General features: G+C 38.2%; 1 protein-coding gene across 1 annotated transcript in view; it reads right to left on the reverse strand.

The window, feature by feature from the left end:
* Window positions 1-19,681, reverse strand: part of LOC126473704 (intraflagellar transport protein 172 homolog) — a 358,573-nt gene that overhangs the window by 36,746 nt on the left and 302,146 nt on the right. The window contains exons 28-29 of the mRNA XM_050100944.1: window positions 16,107-16,311; window positions 11,814-11,987 (exon numbers count right to left, since the gene is read on the reverse strand). Of these exons, the coding sequence (XP_049956901.1) occupies window positions 11,814-11,987; window positions 16,107-16,311 (379 nt within the window). The remainder of the gene's footprint in view (window positions 1-11,813; window positions 11,988-16,106; window positions 16,312-19,681) is intronic.

Raw genomic sequence — 19,681 nt, forward strand, 5'->3', positions numbered from 1 at the left:
CTTACATAAGATCAGACAAACTCATGTTACACAATATTAGGAGAAAAAGAAAGTAAAATAATGATGAAAAACCATTCAATTACATGTACAATCGAACATAATATCTTAGAATGTAATTCCATAGTGCATTGTGGAAAGAAAATAAGCAAAGTATTGTAACTTACTGATTTGTTTCTCTCCAAGACCTGCAATAACATGAAGTGTAAATTTGTCCAAACTTCATTGTTTAAGATAGTTTAAATGTTCTATTTTCTCATCCATGCAAAAAAATTATGTTACTATTAATTCTTCTCCATGCTTACAGTTTATCATTTAGTCACCTGAATCAATGATTACTGACCATTCATTTTTTAAAAGTCTTTTGTTGGATTTTGCCAAAAACACTGAAGATTTCTACAGATCACACATTTATTTAAATCTCATGATTATTGTAAAGTCACATGTACCACGACAAGTATCACATAAGAAGAAGTATGAATATACTGTTCAATAATGTTCAGTTGCAGTTTATAGCTGAGAGAGTCTTGTCAAGACAAAATTCTCAACAACATCAGTATTAATTTGTGTAAACGTAGAACAGAGTATAATATGTATGCTTTCTAAAAACTAAGCTCACTTATATGAAAGTAAATAGTACACTAAACACTGTTGGTGTTTTCAGTATGGTTTTGTAACAGTTGAATCTGCTCTTAACCAGACAGAGAGATATAGAGAGAGAAATGACTAAGAGGATGAACATAATTCATGTCAGAAAAGTAAGAGGAGAAGAACTTATAATTCTTGTATGTTACATACTTTATGGACAATCTGTGCCTAAAAAATTTGGTTTTTATCTCTAGAGTTCAGGGGATCTGGTATCAAATAAAAGGTATTCAAATAACCTCAGCAGGAGACAAAGTACCTATGTGATATTTCCGGCTTTGGAGCCGTAAGATTCCTCCCCAAGATTCACTCCACAGTTTGGTTGCGATTTAAATAGATGAGGTGTGACATAAGACGTAAGGTAAGGGGTAGTACAGAGAGTACCCGTTATGTGGTAAACTACACTGATTTGGTAGGAAAATAGTCTGATTAGTTGCCAACACAGGAGCCAGGGCAACAAGTATATTAGATTCATTTATTAATGTTCAATAATCTGAACTGCATGATTTTATTGTCTGTCATGATGAAGATATAGTCAATGGAAAGCTTCAATCTACTTATTTCAGTTCTCATTTTTGTAACAATTTCAACTAACATTAGGATAATATATTCAGACAAAGCACTTCATGCACCTTCAGTTCTCATGAAAAGTGCACTGCAAAGCGAAGTGATTCGGGCTGTCTGTTCAATGTAGAGAGGGGAGTTGAATGGTATGTTTCGCATTACTGGCTGGACAAGTAAGAACTTGGATGCGTGCCACACAGTGGTATTCAAATAATGTGACTCTGTGTGAAAATGAGAGAAGAACAGAATAACAGCATATATAATTTTTGTGAACATGTTTTCTTTAAGACTTGTAATATGCTTGTGACTGATTCTAATTTGAACTGTGATGTGTATGACTTATTAATTAATCGAGCTTATGCAAAACACCTCAGTAGCAGTTTATAGCTTTATTCTTTTGCGCACTGTCAATAACTTTAAGAATAATGAACTCATGACCTGAGCTCTACATCTGCAATGGGACAACAACATCTGTACAGGTTAGTGAATGTAAAGAACCTCCGTGTTCTACCATGAAGTGGCAGAAGACGACTACGTGCCGCATTTCCAGCACAAATGGAGACAGTTACATGTCATTTGTGGTAGCACGGAAGAGTGTAAGTGAAGGAAGAATTAGTGTGGGGAATGAGTGTTGATTTGGAAACAGACTATTACTGTCATGTTTAATATTTAGCTCACTTAACTTTGACTCCCTACCCCCATGAACCACGGACCTTGCCATTGGTGGGGAGGCTTGCGTGTCTCAGCGATACAGATAGCCGTACCGTAGGTGCAACCACAACGGAGGGGTATTTGTTGAGAGTCCAGACAAACGTGTGGTTCCTGAAGAGGAGCAGCAGCCTTTTCAGTAGTTGCAGGGGCAACAGTCTGGATGATTGACTGATCTGGCCTTGTAACACTAACCAAAACGGCCTTGCTGTGCTGGTACTGCGAACGGCTGAAAGCAAGGGGAAATTACGGCCGTAATTTGCACGAGGGCCTGCAGCTTTACTGTATGTTTAAATGATGATGGCGTCCACTTGGGTAAAATATTCCGGAGGTAAAATAGTCCTGCATTCGGATTGCCAGGCAGGGACTACTCGAGAGGATGTCGTTATCAGGAGAAAGAAACCTGGCGTTCTACGGATCGGAGCGTGGAATGTCAGATCCCTTAATCGGGCAGGTAGGTTAGAAAATTTAAAAACGGAAATGGATAGGTTAAAGTAAGATATAGTGGGAATTAGTGAAGTTCGGTGGCAGGAGGAACAAGACTTCTGGTCAGGTGACTACAGGGTTATAAACACAAATTCAAATAGGGGTAATGCAGGAGTAGGTTTAATAATGAATAGGAATATAGGAATGCGGGTAAGCTACTACAAACAGCATAGTGAACGCATTATTGTGGCCAAGATAGGTACGAAGCCCACGCCTACCACAGTATTTCAAGTTTATATGCCAACTAGCTCTGCAGATGACGAAGAAATTGAAGAAATGTATGATGAAATAAAAGAAATTATTCAGACAGTGAAGGGAGATGATAATTTAATAGTCATGGGTGACTGGAAATCGTCAGTAGGAAAAGGGAGAGAAGGAAACGTAGTAGGTGAATATGGATTGGGGGTAAGAAACAAAAGACGAAGCCGCCTGGTAGAATTTTGCACAGAGCACAACCTAATCATAGATATTACGGAAATGGAAGAGGATGTAGATGAAGATGAAATGGGAGATGTGATACTGCGTGAAGAGTTTGACAGAGCACTGAAAGACCTGAGTCGAAACAAGGCCCGGGAGTGGACAACATTCCTTTAGGATTACTGACAGCCTTGGGAGAGCCAGTCCTGACAAAACTCTACCATCTGGTGAGCAAGATGTATGAGACAGGAGAAATACCCTCAGACTTCAAGAAGAATATAATAATTCTGATCCCAAAGAAAGCACGTGTTGACAGATGTGAAAATTGACGAACTATCAGTTTAATAAGTCACGGCTGCAAAATAGTAACACGAATTCTTTATAGACGAATGGAAAAACTAGTAGAAGCCAAGCTCAGGAAAGATCAATTTGGATTCCGTAGAAATATTGGAACACGTGAGGCAATACTGACCCTACAACTTATCTTAGAAGCTAGATTAAGGTAAGGCAAACCTACGTTCCTAGCATTTGTAGACTTAGAGAAAGCTTTTGACAATGTTGACTGGAATACTCTCTTTCAAATTCTGAAGGTGGCAGGGGTAAAATACAGGGAGCGAAAACCTATTTACAATTTGTACAGAAACCAGATGGCAGTTATAAGAGTCGAGGGACATGAAAGGGAAGCAGTGGTTGGGAAGGGAGTGAGACAGGGATGTAGCCTCTCCCCGATGTTGTTCAATCTGCATATTGAGCAAGCAGTAAAGGAAACAAAAGAAAAATTTGGAGTAGGTATTAAAATCCATGGAGAAGAAATAAAAACTTTGAGGTTTGCCGATGACATTGTAATTCTGTCAGAGACAGCAAAGGACTTGGAAGAGAAGTTGAACGGAATGGATAGTGTCTTGAAAGGAGGATATAAGATGAACATCAACAAAAGCAAAACGAGGATAATGGAATGTAGTCGAATTAAGTCGGGTGATGCTGAGGGAATTAGATTAGGAAATGAGACACTTAAAGTAGTAAAGGAGTTTTGCTATTTGGGGAGCAAAATAACTGATGATGGTCGAAGTAGAGAGGATATAAAATGTAGACTGTCAATGGCAAGGAAAGCGTTTCTGAAGAAGAGAAATTTGTTAACATCGAGTATTGATTTAAGTGTCAGGAAGTCATTTCTGAAAGTATTTGTATGGAGTGTAGCCATGTATGGAAGTGAAACATGGACGATAAATAGTTTGGACAAGAAGAGAATAGAAGCTTTCGAAATGTGGTGCTACAGAAGAATGCTGAAGATAAGATGGGTAAATCACATAACTAATGAGGAAGTATTGAATAGAATTGGGGAGAAGAGGAGCTTGTGACACAACTTGACTAGAAGAAGGGATCGGTTGGTAGGACATGTTCTGAGACATCGAGGGACCACCAATTTAGTATTGGAGGGCAGCGTGGAGGGTAAAAAATCGTAGAGGGAGACCAAGAGATGAATACACTAAGCAGATTCAGAAGGATGTAGGTTGCAGTAGGTACTGGGAGATGAAGAAGCTTGCACAGGATAGAGTAGCATGGAGAGCTGCATCAAACCAGTCTCATGACTGAAGACCACAACAACAACAAACTTTGACTCCCCTTGCTTTTTTCCCCCCCTTTCATACCGCTGTAATGTACCTAATGTTACATTCAAAGAGTGCATGTATCAGTAAGTTATTGTCTGTTGCCTGTATTAACAATTCATATGATTTCCATTCAATCTGAATGAAAGCTTAATAGTATTCACGCTAATATGAGAAGCAGATCAAGACTTAGAGTTCACATTGTAAGGTTGTTCTTGGAACTGTCTGCTCCAAAATTCCAAAGGTCACTATGTCTGATTATAAAATGATATGATTATGGTGTATCTTCAGATTCACAAGAAAGTCATTTAATAATAACATCTAATTAAATTTACTGCCACAGCTTTCAACAAGGTGTTTCCTTTGTTGCACTCCTCATAGAACCAAGTCAGTGTCAGCCATGAAGCTGTTTGGAGTTCTGAGAATACATCTAATTCCAGATGATCAAAATTGTATAATTAGTGGCAGAACATGGCTACATTAATTTGACTGAGGGTGTCTTTGCAATCATATTTCTGACTGTTCTCTGGTGATGCATGCAAAATAAAAGTGCTGAGACTGGGCAGTGAGGGCAAAGGAATCGTGTACCTTCTTTGCTGCAAGTGTTCACAGTCACACATGAAGGACGTGAGATGGTAACCAGAGAATAATATGCTGGAGTAGGCCTATGTCCTTTGAGCTTTTCATATGAATCCAGGAGATGCAACCAAAGAAGAGCGTACATGTTACTTAGCAGTAAATCCAGTATACAGATTATGTTTTTAAAAGTTACTTCTCTTTTGCTAGTGTACACACACACATGTATATTCTCTCTCTCTCTCTCTGTGTGTGTGTGTGTGTGTGTGTGTGTGTGTGTGTGTGTTGTGTGTGTATGAGAGAGAGAGAGAGAGAGAGAGAGAGAGAGAGAGAGAGAGAGAGAGAGAGAAGAGAGAGAGAGAGTTTTCTGGTATGAGACTGAGAATTTGAAACTAGGTTCAACAGAACTGTGCGTACCAATGTCATGCTTACACAATAGATAAGAGATGCCGCTCTGAGCAACTGCGGTGAATGTAGCACCATGTGAAAGTACAGCATAAAAATAAAATCATTATAAAAATTCAAATAAATAAGTTTTTGTAATCATCAGCAGATAAATGGTAAATTTGAAGTCTTTACCCCACTTTCACATATAACTACTGACTCTGTTGTTTACTGACAAGAGCTCCCTATCTTAAACTGCCTCTCTGAACATCAAGTGACCACTGGTATAGATATGTTAGACATTTCGGGATTTAAGCTAGCTTCCTACTTCTGCAGAGTAGATATGGATGGAGGAGGAGTTGCCACATTTATTAGAAACTGCCATAAATTCAAGAACATTGACATTAATAAATTCTGTTTAGAGCAGCATCTAGAAGCATGTGCAACAGAAGTAGAGTTCCATAACAGATCCTATATAATAGTAACTATTTACCGAGCACCTGCAAGAAATTATAATCTATTCATAAATCATCTAGAAGCTCTTTTGGGTTATTTAACAGGAAGAAACAAAGAAATTTTAATTGCTGGTGACTTTAATACAGATTTTCTAATTTAATCTTCCAGTAAACATTTACTGCAGTTAGTAATGTTGTCTTTCAATCTAACTCACACTGTAAACTTTCCAACTAGGATCACTAAATCCTCAAGGACAGCCATTGATAACATTTTTATAGACAAATCAAAGGAACAAAATCATATCATAAAAACTGTAATAAATGGACTATCAGATCATGGCATGCAGCTCCTTGTTTTAGATGTAAATTCTAAGCAGATTATCAAGACTGCTAAATCTGAGTACAGGAGAGTATTCAATCAACCAAAAATTAAGTGTTTTAGAAAACTGCTCAAAGATATGAACTGGAAAGATGTTTATAGTGCTCATGACATGAATGAAAAATATAACACATTCATGAACAATGTCAGTACCATGTTTGAAAACTGTTTTCCTCTAAAAGTTACTCAAATTAAACAGAAGTCTATAATAAAACCATGGATCACACAAGGAATAAAGATTTCCTGTAAGACAAAAAGGAAAATGTATCTGTCGAGCAAGAACAGATCCAATGCTGATGATTTAGCTAAATACAAGGAATACTGTAAAATATTAAAAAAAGTAATTCAGACATCTAAACAAATGCACTACGAGAAGAAGATAGCAATGTCACGGAACAAAATAAAAACAATATGGGATATAGTGAAAGAGGAGACTGGTAGAACCAGAAAGGAACAGGAGCAAATAGCACTAAGGGTAGATGACACATTAGTAACCGATGGGCATAGTGTGGCAAATCTATTTAACAAGTACTTTATATCCGTTACTGATAGAATGGGATTGTCAGGATCGGTAAATAATGCCTTTGAATATCTGAAACTAGCCTTTACAAATAGCTTCAGGTACATGAATATGTCACTCACTTCACCAAAAGAAATAACTTCCATAATAAAGTCTTTAAAAACAAAGCATTCTAGTGGTTACAATGAAATTTCAACAAAGTTAATTAAGGCATTTTCTTGTGAGTTTAGTACAATTCTAAGTTACTTTTGTAACCAGTCAATTATAACTCGGACATTTCCTGACTGGCTGAAATATGCAGATGTTAAGCCTCTATTCAAGAAAGGGGATAAAGAGATGCCATCAAACTACAGACCGATTTCACTTTTGCCAGCATTCTCAAAAATTTTAGAAAAAGTAATGTACAGGCAGCTTCTCAACCATCTGACCACAAATAACATATTATCAAGAACACAGTTTGGATTTCTGAAGGGTTCTGATATCGAAAGAGCTATTTACACCTACAGTGAAAATGTACTTAATTCATTAAATAACAAGTTACAAGCAGCAGGTATTTTCTGTGATTTGTCAAAGGCATTCAATTGTGTAAACCACAACATCCTTTTAAATAAATTAGAATTCTATGGTGTCACGGGCAGTGCTGCAAAATGGTTCAAGTCATACCTAGCTAACAAGAAACAAAGGGTGTCAGTGCAAGGGACTAGTGAATTAAGTCATCCGTCATCATCAGAATGGGAAGAAATTACATGTGGTGTCCCACAAGGATCCATCTTAGGGCCATTGCTTTTTCTTGTGTACATTAATGATCTCATCAGTTACACTGCCAGAAGCAGAGTTCGTTTTGTTTGCAGATGACACAAGTATTGCAATAAATAGTATGTCGAGTGTAGTTCTAGAAAGATCTGCTAATGATATTTTCATGGATATTAATAAATGGTTTAAAGCCAATCACTTGACATTAAACTTCGAAAAGACTCACTATATGTAATTCAGAACCTGTAAGAGGTTTCCACCCAGCATATGCATAAAGTACGAAGAAGAGCAGATAGAAGAGGTTGACAGTCTTAAATTCCTGGGATTACAACTTGATAATAAATTCAGTTGGGAGGAGCATACCACAGAACTGCAGAAACGCCTTAACAAATCTGTATTTGCAATTCGAGTGTTAGCAGACATAGGCGACATAAAAGTGAAAAAGCTTGCATACTTTGCCTACTTTCATTCCATAATGTCACATGGTATAATATTTTGGGGTAACTCTTCAAGTCAAACAAAAGTTTTTAGAGTCCAAAAGCGTGTAATACGTATTATTTGTGGAGTAAAGTCACGGACATCCTGTAGAAACCTCTTCAAAGAACTGGGTATACTAGCTACTGCCTCTCAGTATATTTACTCCTTAATGAAATTTGTCCTAAATAATATATCTCTTTTTTTTCAACAAACAGCTCAGTTCATACATACAATACCAGGAACAAAAATGATCTGCACAAGGACTTAAAAGCACTTACTTTAGTTCAAAAAGGGGTCCACTACTCAGGAACACTCATCTTCAATAATTTGCCAGCAAACATAAAAAATTTAGTTACAAATAAAGATCAGTTTAAAAGGAGCCTGAAAGACTTACTAGTGGCCAACTCCTTCTACTCCATTGACGAATTTTTTAATAGAAACAAATGATGTATTGTATATATTCATACTATCAGTATTGTTATTTCAGCTTTAAAGAAAAAAAAAAAAAGTGACATGTTCCACATCCACGAGGATCTCCTCAACACGGATCTATGGAACGAAAAACTAATCTAATCTAATCTACATCTGCACTTCTCCATTATCCTTTGAAGTTTGTATCATCCAAACAGAAAAACCTTATCAATTCAAGAACTAAAGATAGCCATTATCTGTTTTTATGACACATGAATAACAGTTGTTCTATAATGAATATCAACGTTTCAAAGTAAATGTTACAAAAGTAATAAGAGATGAACAGCAGATACCTAACGCAATTCAGAGAGCTACAGTTTTTCATGGAAGCTTGAATACACATTAATCATTTGTGCCAGTTAAACAGTAATTAATCATTAATGAAATTTTTACCTGCTTCACTTTGTTAATATATAATCTGATTTGGTCTACATCCCTGACGGTTCTCCTTCATGATGAATTTATAGAACATAATTCATGAATGAATGAAGGATGCAAGGAGAGTCAAGAATGAATGGTACTATCTTCAATTTGATCAGTATAGTTTGCTATGGGGGCATTAAGTTCATTTCTCCTGTCAAGCATTCCCTCTGTTGTGCTAGTCCTAAGTTACCAGAGATCTGAGAAAAAGATCTGGGAAAAAACTGAAAAACTGACACACACAAATGTGGGACAAGCACTAGCAAGTAGTAGGAGATCTGCATTTGAATCGCATGTTTTACTCAAATTTTCAATGGTCACATTGCGGTTATTGTAATGCATGGTCACCATTAACAAATTTCTTTTTACAATTTGAAAAACACAGTATTTGCAGTTCAGTTTTAAGTTGTGTGGATGTGAACATAAGCTCATGTGCTCTGTACATAGAGCTACTTCATCAAATTAATTAGTGATGCCAAATAAACTTTAGGCATTTAGAAATATACAAACTGTGTTCTGTTGCATTAATAATTAGAAAGAAATCATTCTCATGTAGTGTTGAAATCAAGATTATGTTTGACCATCTTTTGAAGTAACAAGACAAATAATTCCATTCATTAGTAAAAAGCATTTTCAGTTATAGCCAAGTGTTTCATATTTCATGCATTTCACAAAACCAAATATTGAGAATGTTCTGTGGAACACACTGGATACAAACATCACATAACATTAATGTCAATGTATTTACACTTTTTGTCTAAGGCACTGGTCTGCGGTCTGAGTTGTCATTATAGTTTTCCACTTTATGTCAATGTGCATGATTCGGTCTTCCACTCTAATCTCTTCACTGATCCACCAGTTTATTTTCCTGTCTCTGCTAGTAATTCTCAACATACATACATTATTAACCAGTCCTATGATTCATCTGAATATTTTGATTGGGTGGGGGGGGGGGTGAAAAGTCTGGTTAATTTCAATTATGCAGTGATTTTTTTAAAATTTTCCAGTACACAGGCACCTGATAGTGTTACATGAAATCAGCATAGTTACATAAACATTTAGTACAAAATAGTAGCTGAAACCATCAGCTGTGTAGTACAACTAGATAGGCAGCAGCTTTTTCCCAAACCAGAAACATATCACGTATATAGGGAAAGCTGCCTAATTTCTTACCTGTAAAACTTTTGACTCATTAAAGATATTTGTAATCTCATTTTACTTAGGTCAGTAGTGGCCATAGGCTCGTCAAAAAAAAAAAAAAAAGACCAATTTAGTTTGGTAACCTACTTAGTCCTCAAGATGTAAGCATTAATTTTTGTTATGGAGCTATGGAGTCTTTTTGTAACAGAATAGCAGTGCTTATGAGACAAATTCAGTGATGTAACTCTTTTGAAAGTCTGACGATTAACTGTGGATCAAAAATACATTGAATATGGGGATTTTTGTATTGTCACTATGGCAATCTTAATAATGCGATGCCTGGAAGTTTATGTCACTCTCCACGGAAATTCGCACACCCAGGTTATACACTATGTTTACATCACCCTTGATACATAATGGAATATTTTCTGGGTGGCATACTATTTCAAAACCTTCACAACATGCTAACTTTTAACAAACTGATTTCAAAATAGTTTTGTCAGTGAAATCACTGACTTTTATCTTTATGCTTCTCACTTCATCACAGTAGGTCTTAAGACATAATGTAAATTTTATAAACAGGGTGCCTGTAATTGAACTTTTACTACCTGAGAGGGGGCCCATTAAAAACATGTGATAGTAGGACAAGGAAATTTGTGGAAACAATTCTAAGGACATGCAGACGAGAAATAATGGATAAAACATTGGAAAGAAGCACATTTTAATTTACACATGAGTGGGTAAAATTTATTAACTGTGTACTATGCTTATGTTACAGATTACAAATACTGCTCAATGTGACAACATCCTGGAACCACACTAGAAATTCCATTTCTTAAGTGTTCACAGCACTTTTCAAACAAGTGGACCATGGAATATTTAGCTGTCATGACACAATTTGTGCACTGCTTAAAGATCACACAATATGTCCAGCATTCTCAGTCATGGCAGCAATAACTTCTTCCACAACTTGTGGCACTATTAGCTGTCAGTTTTCCCAGAAGCAATTTCCAAATCGTGAGGTAATTCAAACTTCTGAATTATGTTCCTCAATCCCAGTGCGGAAAGAGGACCTCGCTGTATTCTTTTAGTGTGTCAACACTCGTGGAGAGCATGAGTACTAGTGCTGTTGTTTTGATAAAACAGCTTTATGAGTAAAACTCCGCTCACCTAGTCCAGACCAAAGTTTACTGCCTGCAGCTGTAAAGCACACTGACACTTGTGTTTCAACCCTCCGTAGCCATACCAATACTGGCACCAAAGAGCATGTCATGACACTAACACTATTAACCATGCAAACTAAAGCTACTAGCAATGAAAATCCTGAGTACACAGTCTGAACATCATTCTCATGAAGTTGGGTACTCATACAGTAAATAATTTTCCACCTACACTGGCTCAAGTTTAATTATAACCACCCTGAATTATTGTGACAACTGCCTATTCCTTTATGAGTTAAGTTAATGTGTTTTGCTGAGCTGAAATGAGGTACAAAAACTATAAGAGGTGTAATGCTTATTACATGGTTTCCTAATTTTATGAAACATATTCAGAAGTGTTACTATTCTTCCTTTAAACTTAAAAAAATAGAGAGTTATTTCTGGAGAGTATGTTGTTCACAGACATTCATTTAATCTCAATAAATCTTACCCAACACAAAGAGAAAAGTGAGAGAGAGGGGGGGAGGTTAGCCAGGGAGGGAGGGAGGGAGGGGGGGAGAAAGAAGAAGCTATGAAGCTATGCATAGGAGGAGGGGTGCTGATATGCTTTTGAATAACATTCATGGAACGAAATGTGCAGTCGAAGCTTCTTACCAGCTGGAACAGCATATTACGCAGATTTGCCCAAGTGCTGTATGCATCTGGCCCCATTGTGTCGGGTAAGCTAAATATATCAATTGCTATGCGTTTATAAATATTGTAATTTTGTGTGAATGCAGGTGCCTCATACTTCATATAAAGGTTGAGAGCCTTGATTGGATCCCCATCCTGTGAAGTAAAGATTATTATACTAGGTCAGTAAATCAATATGCAGAGTAAATAGAACAGTAATTTAAGGATGTACATGAAAGGCTGACATATACTAATAAGATAGCTCGTGAAGAGGAAATCATGATAAGGTGGTGTAACTGCTTCTGATGACAGAACCTTGGCTAAAAATTTGTACATTCAAGCAAGAAAAATGCGTATTGTTTCTTAATGTGTTCATCTCCACTTAAGCTAATGTAAGCTGATGTTGTTCAAACAGCTTACTGGGATGCACCTGAGTGATGTCTTCTACAATTGCTTATATTTTGACTGGTGACAGATTATATAGCCATTTGAAGATCCACAAGGAAGGGGTTCCTCTTAGTACTACTGTTGGTAATCCTCAATGTATCATGCAGCATACACCTTATTACTTTGTTGATCCCATTAGTAAGTTAGTTAGGAATTCAGTGGATTTCTTATGTCAGTTAAAGAAATTGAGATTGGTGGTATGTTGGAACACGCCTTTTACAGGAAGCCAATTCACACTGACTTGGATCATCATGTGGATAGTTGTCAATATGCAGCAATGTGAAATTGGTACTTTGTACCTTGGTTCATTGGGCTTATGTCATCTCAACTCCGAAAGTTTGTCAGCTGAATTAGCCTAGCTCAGTCACCTTTTGCCAGAACGGTTATAGTGAAAGACACATCAGACACAAATTATATCAGAGACCACCCGTGAATCGAATGACAAAAATGATTCGGCAGCATCTAAGTCTACAGCCTTTTTGTCTTATGCAGCTAGCATTTCCAATAAGTTTGGTCATAATGTATGGAAACAGGGAGTGAAGTGAAGTGTATTATTAAACCACCATTACAATTAGGCCCCGTCCATGGTTTGTAAAGGATGATCTTGGTTTGCTTAAGGCAGTTTTCTTCCGTATCCCACACATTGGTGGCATGTCATACATTGGTCACACCAACAAGACCATGGAGGACAAGTTTATAAAGTACAAGCACCACACATGCTTACAACAGCCAAGCAAATCTCCTACTGCAGAACGTTGCCTTGGTACATGTGGGGAGTATAACAACACAGAGACTATGGCATGCCATTCCAGCTATTGAGTTCTGTAGTGCCTCGAGAATTTCGGTTCTAGAGACACTCGGCTTTCCACCATCTTGAACACCCGATATTTTAAGTAAGAGGGTGAGACAATGGAGATGTGTCTACCTCGCTGCCGGTTTTTGTGTGTGCAGGATGGGCATGTATCGGGAAAATAATGCAACAGTGACAGTTGATCGGCGCAGAAAAGTGTTTGCAGCATGTGCCACAGAAGCTGTATGTCCAGTACAAGGAGCAAGCATGCTCTATTCTTTGATGGTGTAACGGCTGTATTGTTGTGAACAAATGAATTATGTATTGAATGAAAGACATTTACATTGGACTTTCTGGTGTTGGACTTGCGAGAAGCAAGAACTGGTTTTATAGGGTTTGTTAAACCAAACATATTGTAATTGTATCTGTTAGTCTCTACTGGTCCAAGACGGGGTTGACTCACGAGAGTTGAACACTTGTGTGAAACTTGTTAAGTTGTTTTATTGTGGATATGAAAATATAACAGAGTTGCACAAAAGTGTACTGAGAGTACAGAATAATTGCAACAATAGAAAAGAAGTCTATTCTGGAATTCCCTTAACCAGCTATAGTCTTCGGAGAAGTTCGGCTGCATAGAATACATGAGTCAACTCAAAAAATGGTTCAAATGGCTCTGAGCACTATGGGACTCAACTGCTGTGGTCATAAGTCCCCTAGAACTTAGAACTACTTAAACCTAACTAACACAAGGACATCACACACATCCATGCCCGAGGCAGGATTTGAACCCGCGACCGTAGCGGTCGTGCGGTTCCGGACTGTAGCGCCTTTAACCACTCGGCCACTCCGGCCGGCCATGAGTCAACTGCGAGAGATGTGTGAGTCTTGCACCGCAGTACCACACCGTCCCCTGTCGTCTGAAAACCGTTAGAGTTCGTGCTATTAAGGAAGCAATTGAAATCAAAATTAGCAATGACTCCGTAAACAGAGAGGGAGGTTTGTGCTTAAATCCCACTTGGAATCCTGTTCTCTCCGTGGTCAGGCAACACAGGGACAGAGTTAATGTTACTTGCTAACCCAGTGTTAATTAATATTCACTATCAATAACTTCTGACATTAGTCATCCCTGATTGTGTGGTGATGCAAGTTGTTAATGGTGTATGTATTGCCAGTCTCCATAAGCCATATTATGGGTTTTGGCTGGAATAGCTCTGGATACCAAATGTTTAAATTTCCTTGCACAGCACTCTCTCACTGCATTTGTGTACTGAAAATGACGGGTTGTTTACCTGTCCAAATGTTGGCAGTTGTCAAATGCACCACCAGGCTCCATTCTTGTAAGTTGTTTGAACAACAGCATCAAATATCCTTCCGTGAACAACAACAAAAAAGGGGTGAGGCAGAAAGCAGAGTACTCATGGAATGCAGGGCGGTATTTGTGTAATTGCTGATATTTATTTTATGGGCATATGGCCGTGGTCCAAGGCATAATTCTCTGCCTAATGTTTCTTCTTACATTAATGGAGATTTCTACACAGGCTTTAACAACTCAGAAAACAGTTACAGACTCGAACAAATTCAGCAGGCTGAACTGTTTGTGTGTACCCATGCAGCGGTCAATTCGTGATGTCATCAGACTGCTGCTTGAGACTGGGGAGTCATGCCGACATATGCTATGGAGCTTGTAGTGAGGAAGAGTTAGTGCCATTTGTTTTATTTAGCACTAAGGCCCACAACTGGTCTAATTCCAATACTTATTTTCTGTTAAAACTGTTTTTGTGGTTTTAGCAAGATCTAATAATTATTATGCTACAGAAAGAAGAAGGATTGAAATTAAACTGGTTGTGGGCCTTAGTGCTCAATAAAACAAACAGCACCAACTCTTCCTCATTACAAGCTCCACAGCTTACATCAGCATCACTCCATGATCATAGGCACTGGTCTGGTGATGTCGCAAACTGACCATTGCATGGATACAAATAACCAGTTTGGCTTGCTGAGCTGGTTCATGTCTCTAACTGCTTTCTCAATCATTAAAGTCTCTGATGAAGTCTCCTGCATTGGAAGACAAATTGTTAGCCAGAGAATTATGCCTTGGACCAAGGCCTTATGTCTGTAAAACAAAAACAGAGTATGAAACTTCCTGGTAATTAAAACTGTGTGCCCAACCGAGACTCGAACTCGGGACCTTTGCCTTTCGCGGGCAAGTGCTCTACCATCTGAGCTACCGAAGCACGACTCATGCCCGGTACTCACAGCTTTACTTCTGCCAGTATCTCGTCTCCTACCTTCCAAACTTTACAGAAGCTCTTCTGCGAACCTAGCAGAACTAGCACTCCTGAAAGAAAGGATATAGCGGAGACATGGCTTAGCCACAGCCTGGGGGATGTTTCCAGAATGAGATTTTCACTCTGCAGCGGGGTGTGCGCTGATATGAAACTTCCTGGCAGATTAAAACTGTGTGCCCAACCGAGACTCGAACTCGGGACCTTTGCCTTTCGTGGGCAAGTGCTCTACCATCTGAGCTACTGAAGCACGACTCACGCCCGGTACTCACAGCTTTACTTCTGCCAGTATATCGTCTCCTATCTTCCAAACTTTACAGAAGCTCTTCTGCGAACCTAGCAGAACTAGCACTCCTGAAAGAAAGGATATAGCGGAGACATGGCTTAGCCACAGCCTGGGGGATGTTTCCAGAATGAGATTTTTACTCTGCAGCGGAGTGTGCACTGATATGAAACTTCCTGGCAGATTAAGGTTTGGAAGGTAGGAGACGAGATACTGGCAGAAGTAAAGCTGTGAGTACCGGGTGTGAGTTGTGCTTTGGTAGCTCAGATGGTAGAGCACTTGCCCGCGAAAGGCAAAGGTCCCGAGTTCGAGTCTCGGTCGGGCACACAGTTTTAATCTGCCAGGAAGTTTCATATCAGCGCACACTCCGCTGCAGAGTGAAAATCTCATTCTAAAAACAGAGTAATTTTGTAACAATGTAGCTAAACATATGTTTTAGCAAAGTATTGTAAAACAGTAAGCAACAGTACCTTAATAAGCTGTGTCGCATACAGCGCAACGTATTTATGAAGTACTTGTGCCCCATGAGGCTGGGCAGTTTCAAGACAGCGCACCCATTGACCTTGTTCTGCCAAAAGATCAAGAGCACCAATAATATCCACATCCACCAGCTGATCAGCCTGGCCCTGTTTCCGTAGTGAGTCTTTGTATCGATTGTCTACATATGCCTCATACCTGAAAAAATATGACAATATAGTTAAATTAAAACCAGGACCAAATGCTGATCTACTTTCCTCCTCAGATGAAAAATAGTGAAAATAATCAAATCATTAAAAACAGCAGAGATGGAATTACTGCAGAATTTTGGAAGCTGGGCTGCAAAAACATAACATCAAAAATTCCAAAAATTAACAGAATAATGTCAGAAGTTTGGAAAACAGAGTAAATCCAAACGAATGAAAGAGTACCTCCAGAAAGGAGATAAAACAGATCCAAACAATTGCACAGGAATCTCACTTCCTCCAGTAACTTATACATTTCTTTCTAAAACTTTTCTGAACTGACTTGATCCGTAAGCAGATTCGCACATTGGTGAGTATCAGGCAGGATTCAGGAAAGGATGGTCCTTTATTGAACAAATCTGGAACCTCAAAACCATACTATACATGAGACGATGCCAGAACACTACAGTCACATTCGTGAATTTCAAAAATCTTATGATTCTGTTGACAGGCAAATGCTGATTGATAGCCTAGAAGAGCTAGGAGCTGATGGGAAGACCAGAGCCACCATCCAGAAATTTTGTCAGGAACCACTGCAAAAGTGAAATTCATGGAAGAAATTTCAAACTCATTCAAAATTCACCCTTGTGTAACAACGTACCAGCAAAAAAATCAGAGAATGGGAAAAGATGGTCAACGGTAATCAAATTGGAAAAGAAAAATGCCTGGCATTTGCAGATGATGTGGCTATATTAAGTAACAACAAAGATAAAGCCAAACTGCATGAAATCTCCTGTAAAATCAGACACAAAATAACCTATGAAAAAGAACAGAAAACACAGTCCGGAAAAATTTCACAGGCCACTCACTGCACATACTTAGGAAAAATCATCCAACCTACAGGACTGCGCACATTCTCCAGGACAGAATGAATATTCAAACTGCAAACAGAGTACATACTAACATGGACTTACTAAAATAAAATAAAAAACAATATCTTGTAATGCATAGCTACAACAGTACAACATGGTTGTTTTACCAGTATACCTTGTATGCAGAAGAAACCACAGTAATAAGGGGGATGACAAAAATTCATGATAGAGAGTAACAAGAACGCAAAATTCTTAGAAAAACCTACAGCACTGTTCACTGAGACAGAACTAGGGTCAGACGACCAACAAAGTAACTCTACGAACACACACACAACATCACAGATAAATTTAGTGCAAGACACTTACAGCTCTATGGAGCCTATTGTGATACATCTTATTTTGGTTTACGGATAAAGTTTAAGTGTAAGTCATTGGAACACTGTGTGGGTCAAAGACGCAATATAAACATCACTGTGCTGAAGAGAGATACGTACGAAAAGAAAGATGAACATATATCTGTATTATAATGATTCTCTACGCTGATATCAAATTTTTAACTCTTCGACTATCTGTCTCTTCCAAATCCTGATTCTGGCTGTAAGTATTGCATGTACGTCAGACAATAGTATATATATTTGTGTAAAAGTTTTTACATTGTATCTTCTGGAAAGGAAGGCAGTTTCTTACATTTCTAAATTGCTTCATCCTGAAAATAATACCCAGATACACCCCAGCCTGTAAACTGCAGAACACACGGCAACATTATTTATGGTTGTATTACACTGCATTCTTTACCCCAGAGTTGGACGCTGCACCGTCTTCTTCAATAAAGGTAAGGTAAATATCACACTGTTCAAAGGAGAGTTAATATATTAATCAATTGAGAATGTTACAGTGGTAACTTTAGCAATAGACTATAGAGGTGTGAACTTAGGATGTGTGAATTGCTGCTGGTGAAAGTATCTGCCAGCCACACACCTCAAAATAATCCACATTACTCGCACTTCTTTACAGCACCAGTACATAAATACCAGTATCTGTAGAACAATGAAAATAATCACTTATTGATAATATAATGTAAATGGGTAGGTAAAAAAATCTAGTCACCAAGCAGCGGCAGGCAAACACAGCCACTGGCTCCGAAAACTTGTAAAAGTTAAATCCTTTTGCGTGTTTGTTTCCCTGCTGCTGCTTGGCGAGTAGATTTATCTACCCATTTACAGTATGCTATGTAGGATGCATGAAAACAGAAAATTTTAACATTGTTAATAAAAGCAAATTAAAGACTAGATGGATGAAAGGAATGGAACACCTGCAACAAATGCAAATTTCAGAAGAATAATTTGAGGTAATGAATAGAATTGCGGAGAAGAGGAATTTGTGGCACAACTTGTCTAGAAGAAGGGATTGGTTGGTAGGACATGTTCTGAGGCATCAAGGGATCAACAATTTAGCACTGGAGGGCAGCATGAAGGATAAAGATCGTAGAGGGAGACCAAGAGATGAATGCACTAAGCAGATTCAAAAGGATGTAGGTTGCAGTAGGTACTTCGAGATGAAGAAGCTTGCACAGGATAGGGCAGCATGGAGAGCTGCATCAATCTAGTCTCTGGACTGAAGACCACAACAACAACAACAACAACAACAACAATCTGAGGACAGGAAACAATTCAGAAGTAAAATCAAAAACAAGAAACTTGAAAGAAGAGGGTCCAGGTGACGGCAATAAATGTGAAGTGCTTCATAAGCAGGCAAGGGGGATTATTTATTGCATTTATAACATTTTCGAACATGAATTTGAAAGCAGGTCTCCTACTGTTGATAGTTGAAGACACAAGAACGGACTCCAGAAGCATGTGGTGTTGGCAAGAGAAATGTAAAGAGAATTGTAAATGAAAAAAGTGTCAGAGTTGTAGGAACCGTAGAAGAAGTTGGTTTCGCGCTGCCCGGAAAGCATCAAAATCGCAAGGAGCCAATAACACAAATGGATGGTTTTAACAATGATGTTTTAAAGTGCTCCATGTGAATGACGAATGCCCGACATTACAAAAACATGTTACAGTTACGCAGGAGAGAAATAGCTTCAATGGTAAATGCTTCATCAATGTAAAGAATTTTAAAAGGTGTTGGTTCCTGATATGTTAAGAAGAGAGTGACATAGGTGCAGTACAAACTACATCCCATATACCGGTAAAGATTCACGATACAAGAGAAGGAGGTAGTTACCTTGATGAAACATGGGACAGTTAGAATCATTCCAGGAAGATCTGCTGGCAAATGAGTGGTGTTATTGGCGGTTTTAAAGTTTTCATAGGAATAGGTTCTCAGATAATTATTCTGCATGCTGACTCTTCTTCTGGTTTTGTTTCTGAGAGTAAACTTGTATTTACTTGTAAGAAAGACAGCAGTGACTACCATTTGGAAATGAATGCTGTCAGTATCATGATGTGTTTCAAATTCTTGTCATACCTTGCTTCAAAATCGGTCATTGCCAGTTATAATTCAACAGTT

The sequence above is a fragment of the Schistocerca serialis genome, chromosome 4 (assembly GCF_023864345.2).
Source record: "Schistocerca serialis cubense isolate TAMUIC-IGC-003099 chromosome 4, iqSchSeri2.2, whole genome shotgun sequence".
Lineage (NCBI taxonomy): Eukaryota > Metazoa > Arthropoda > Insecta > Orthoptera > Acrididae > Schistocerca > Schistocerca serialis.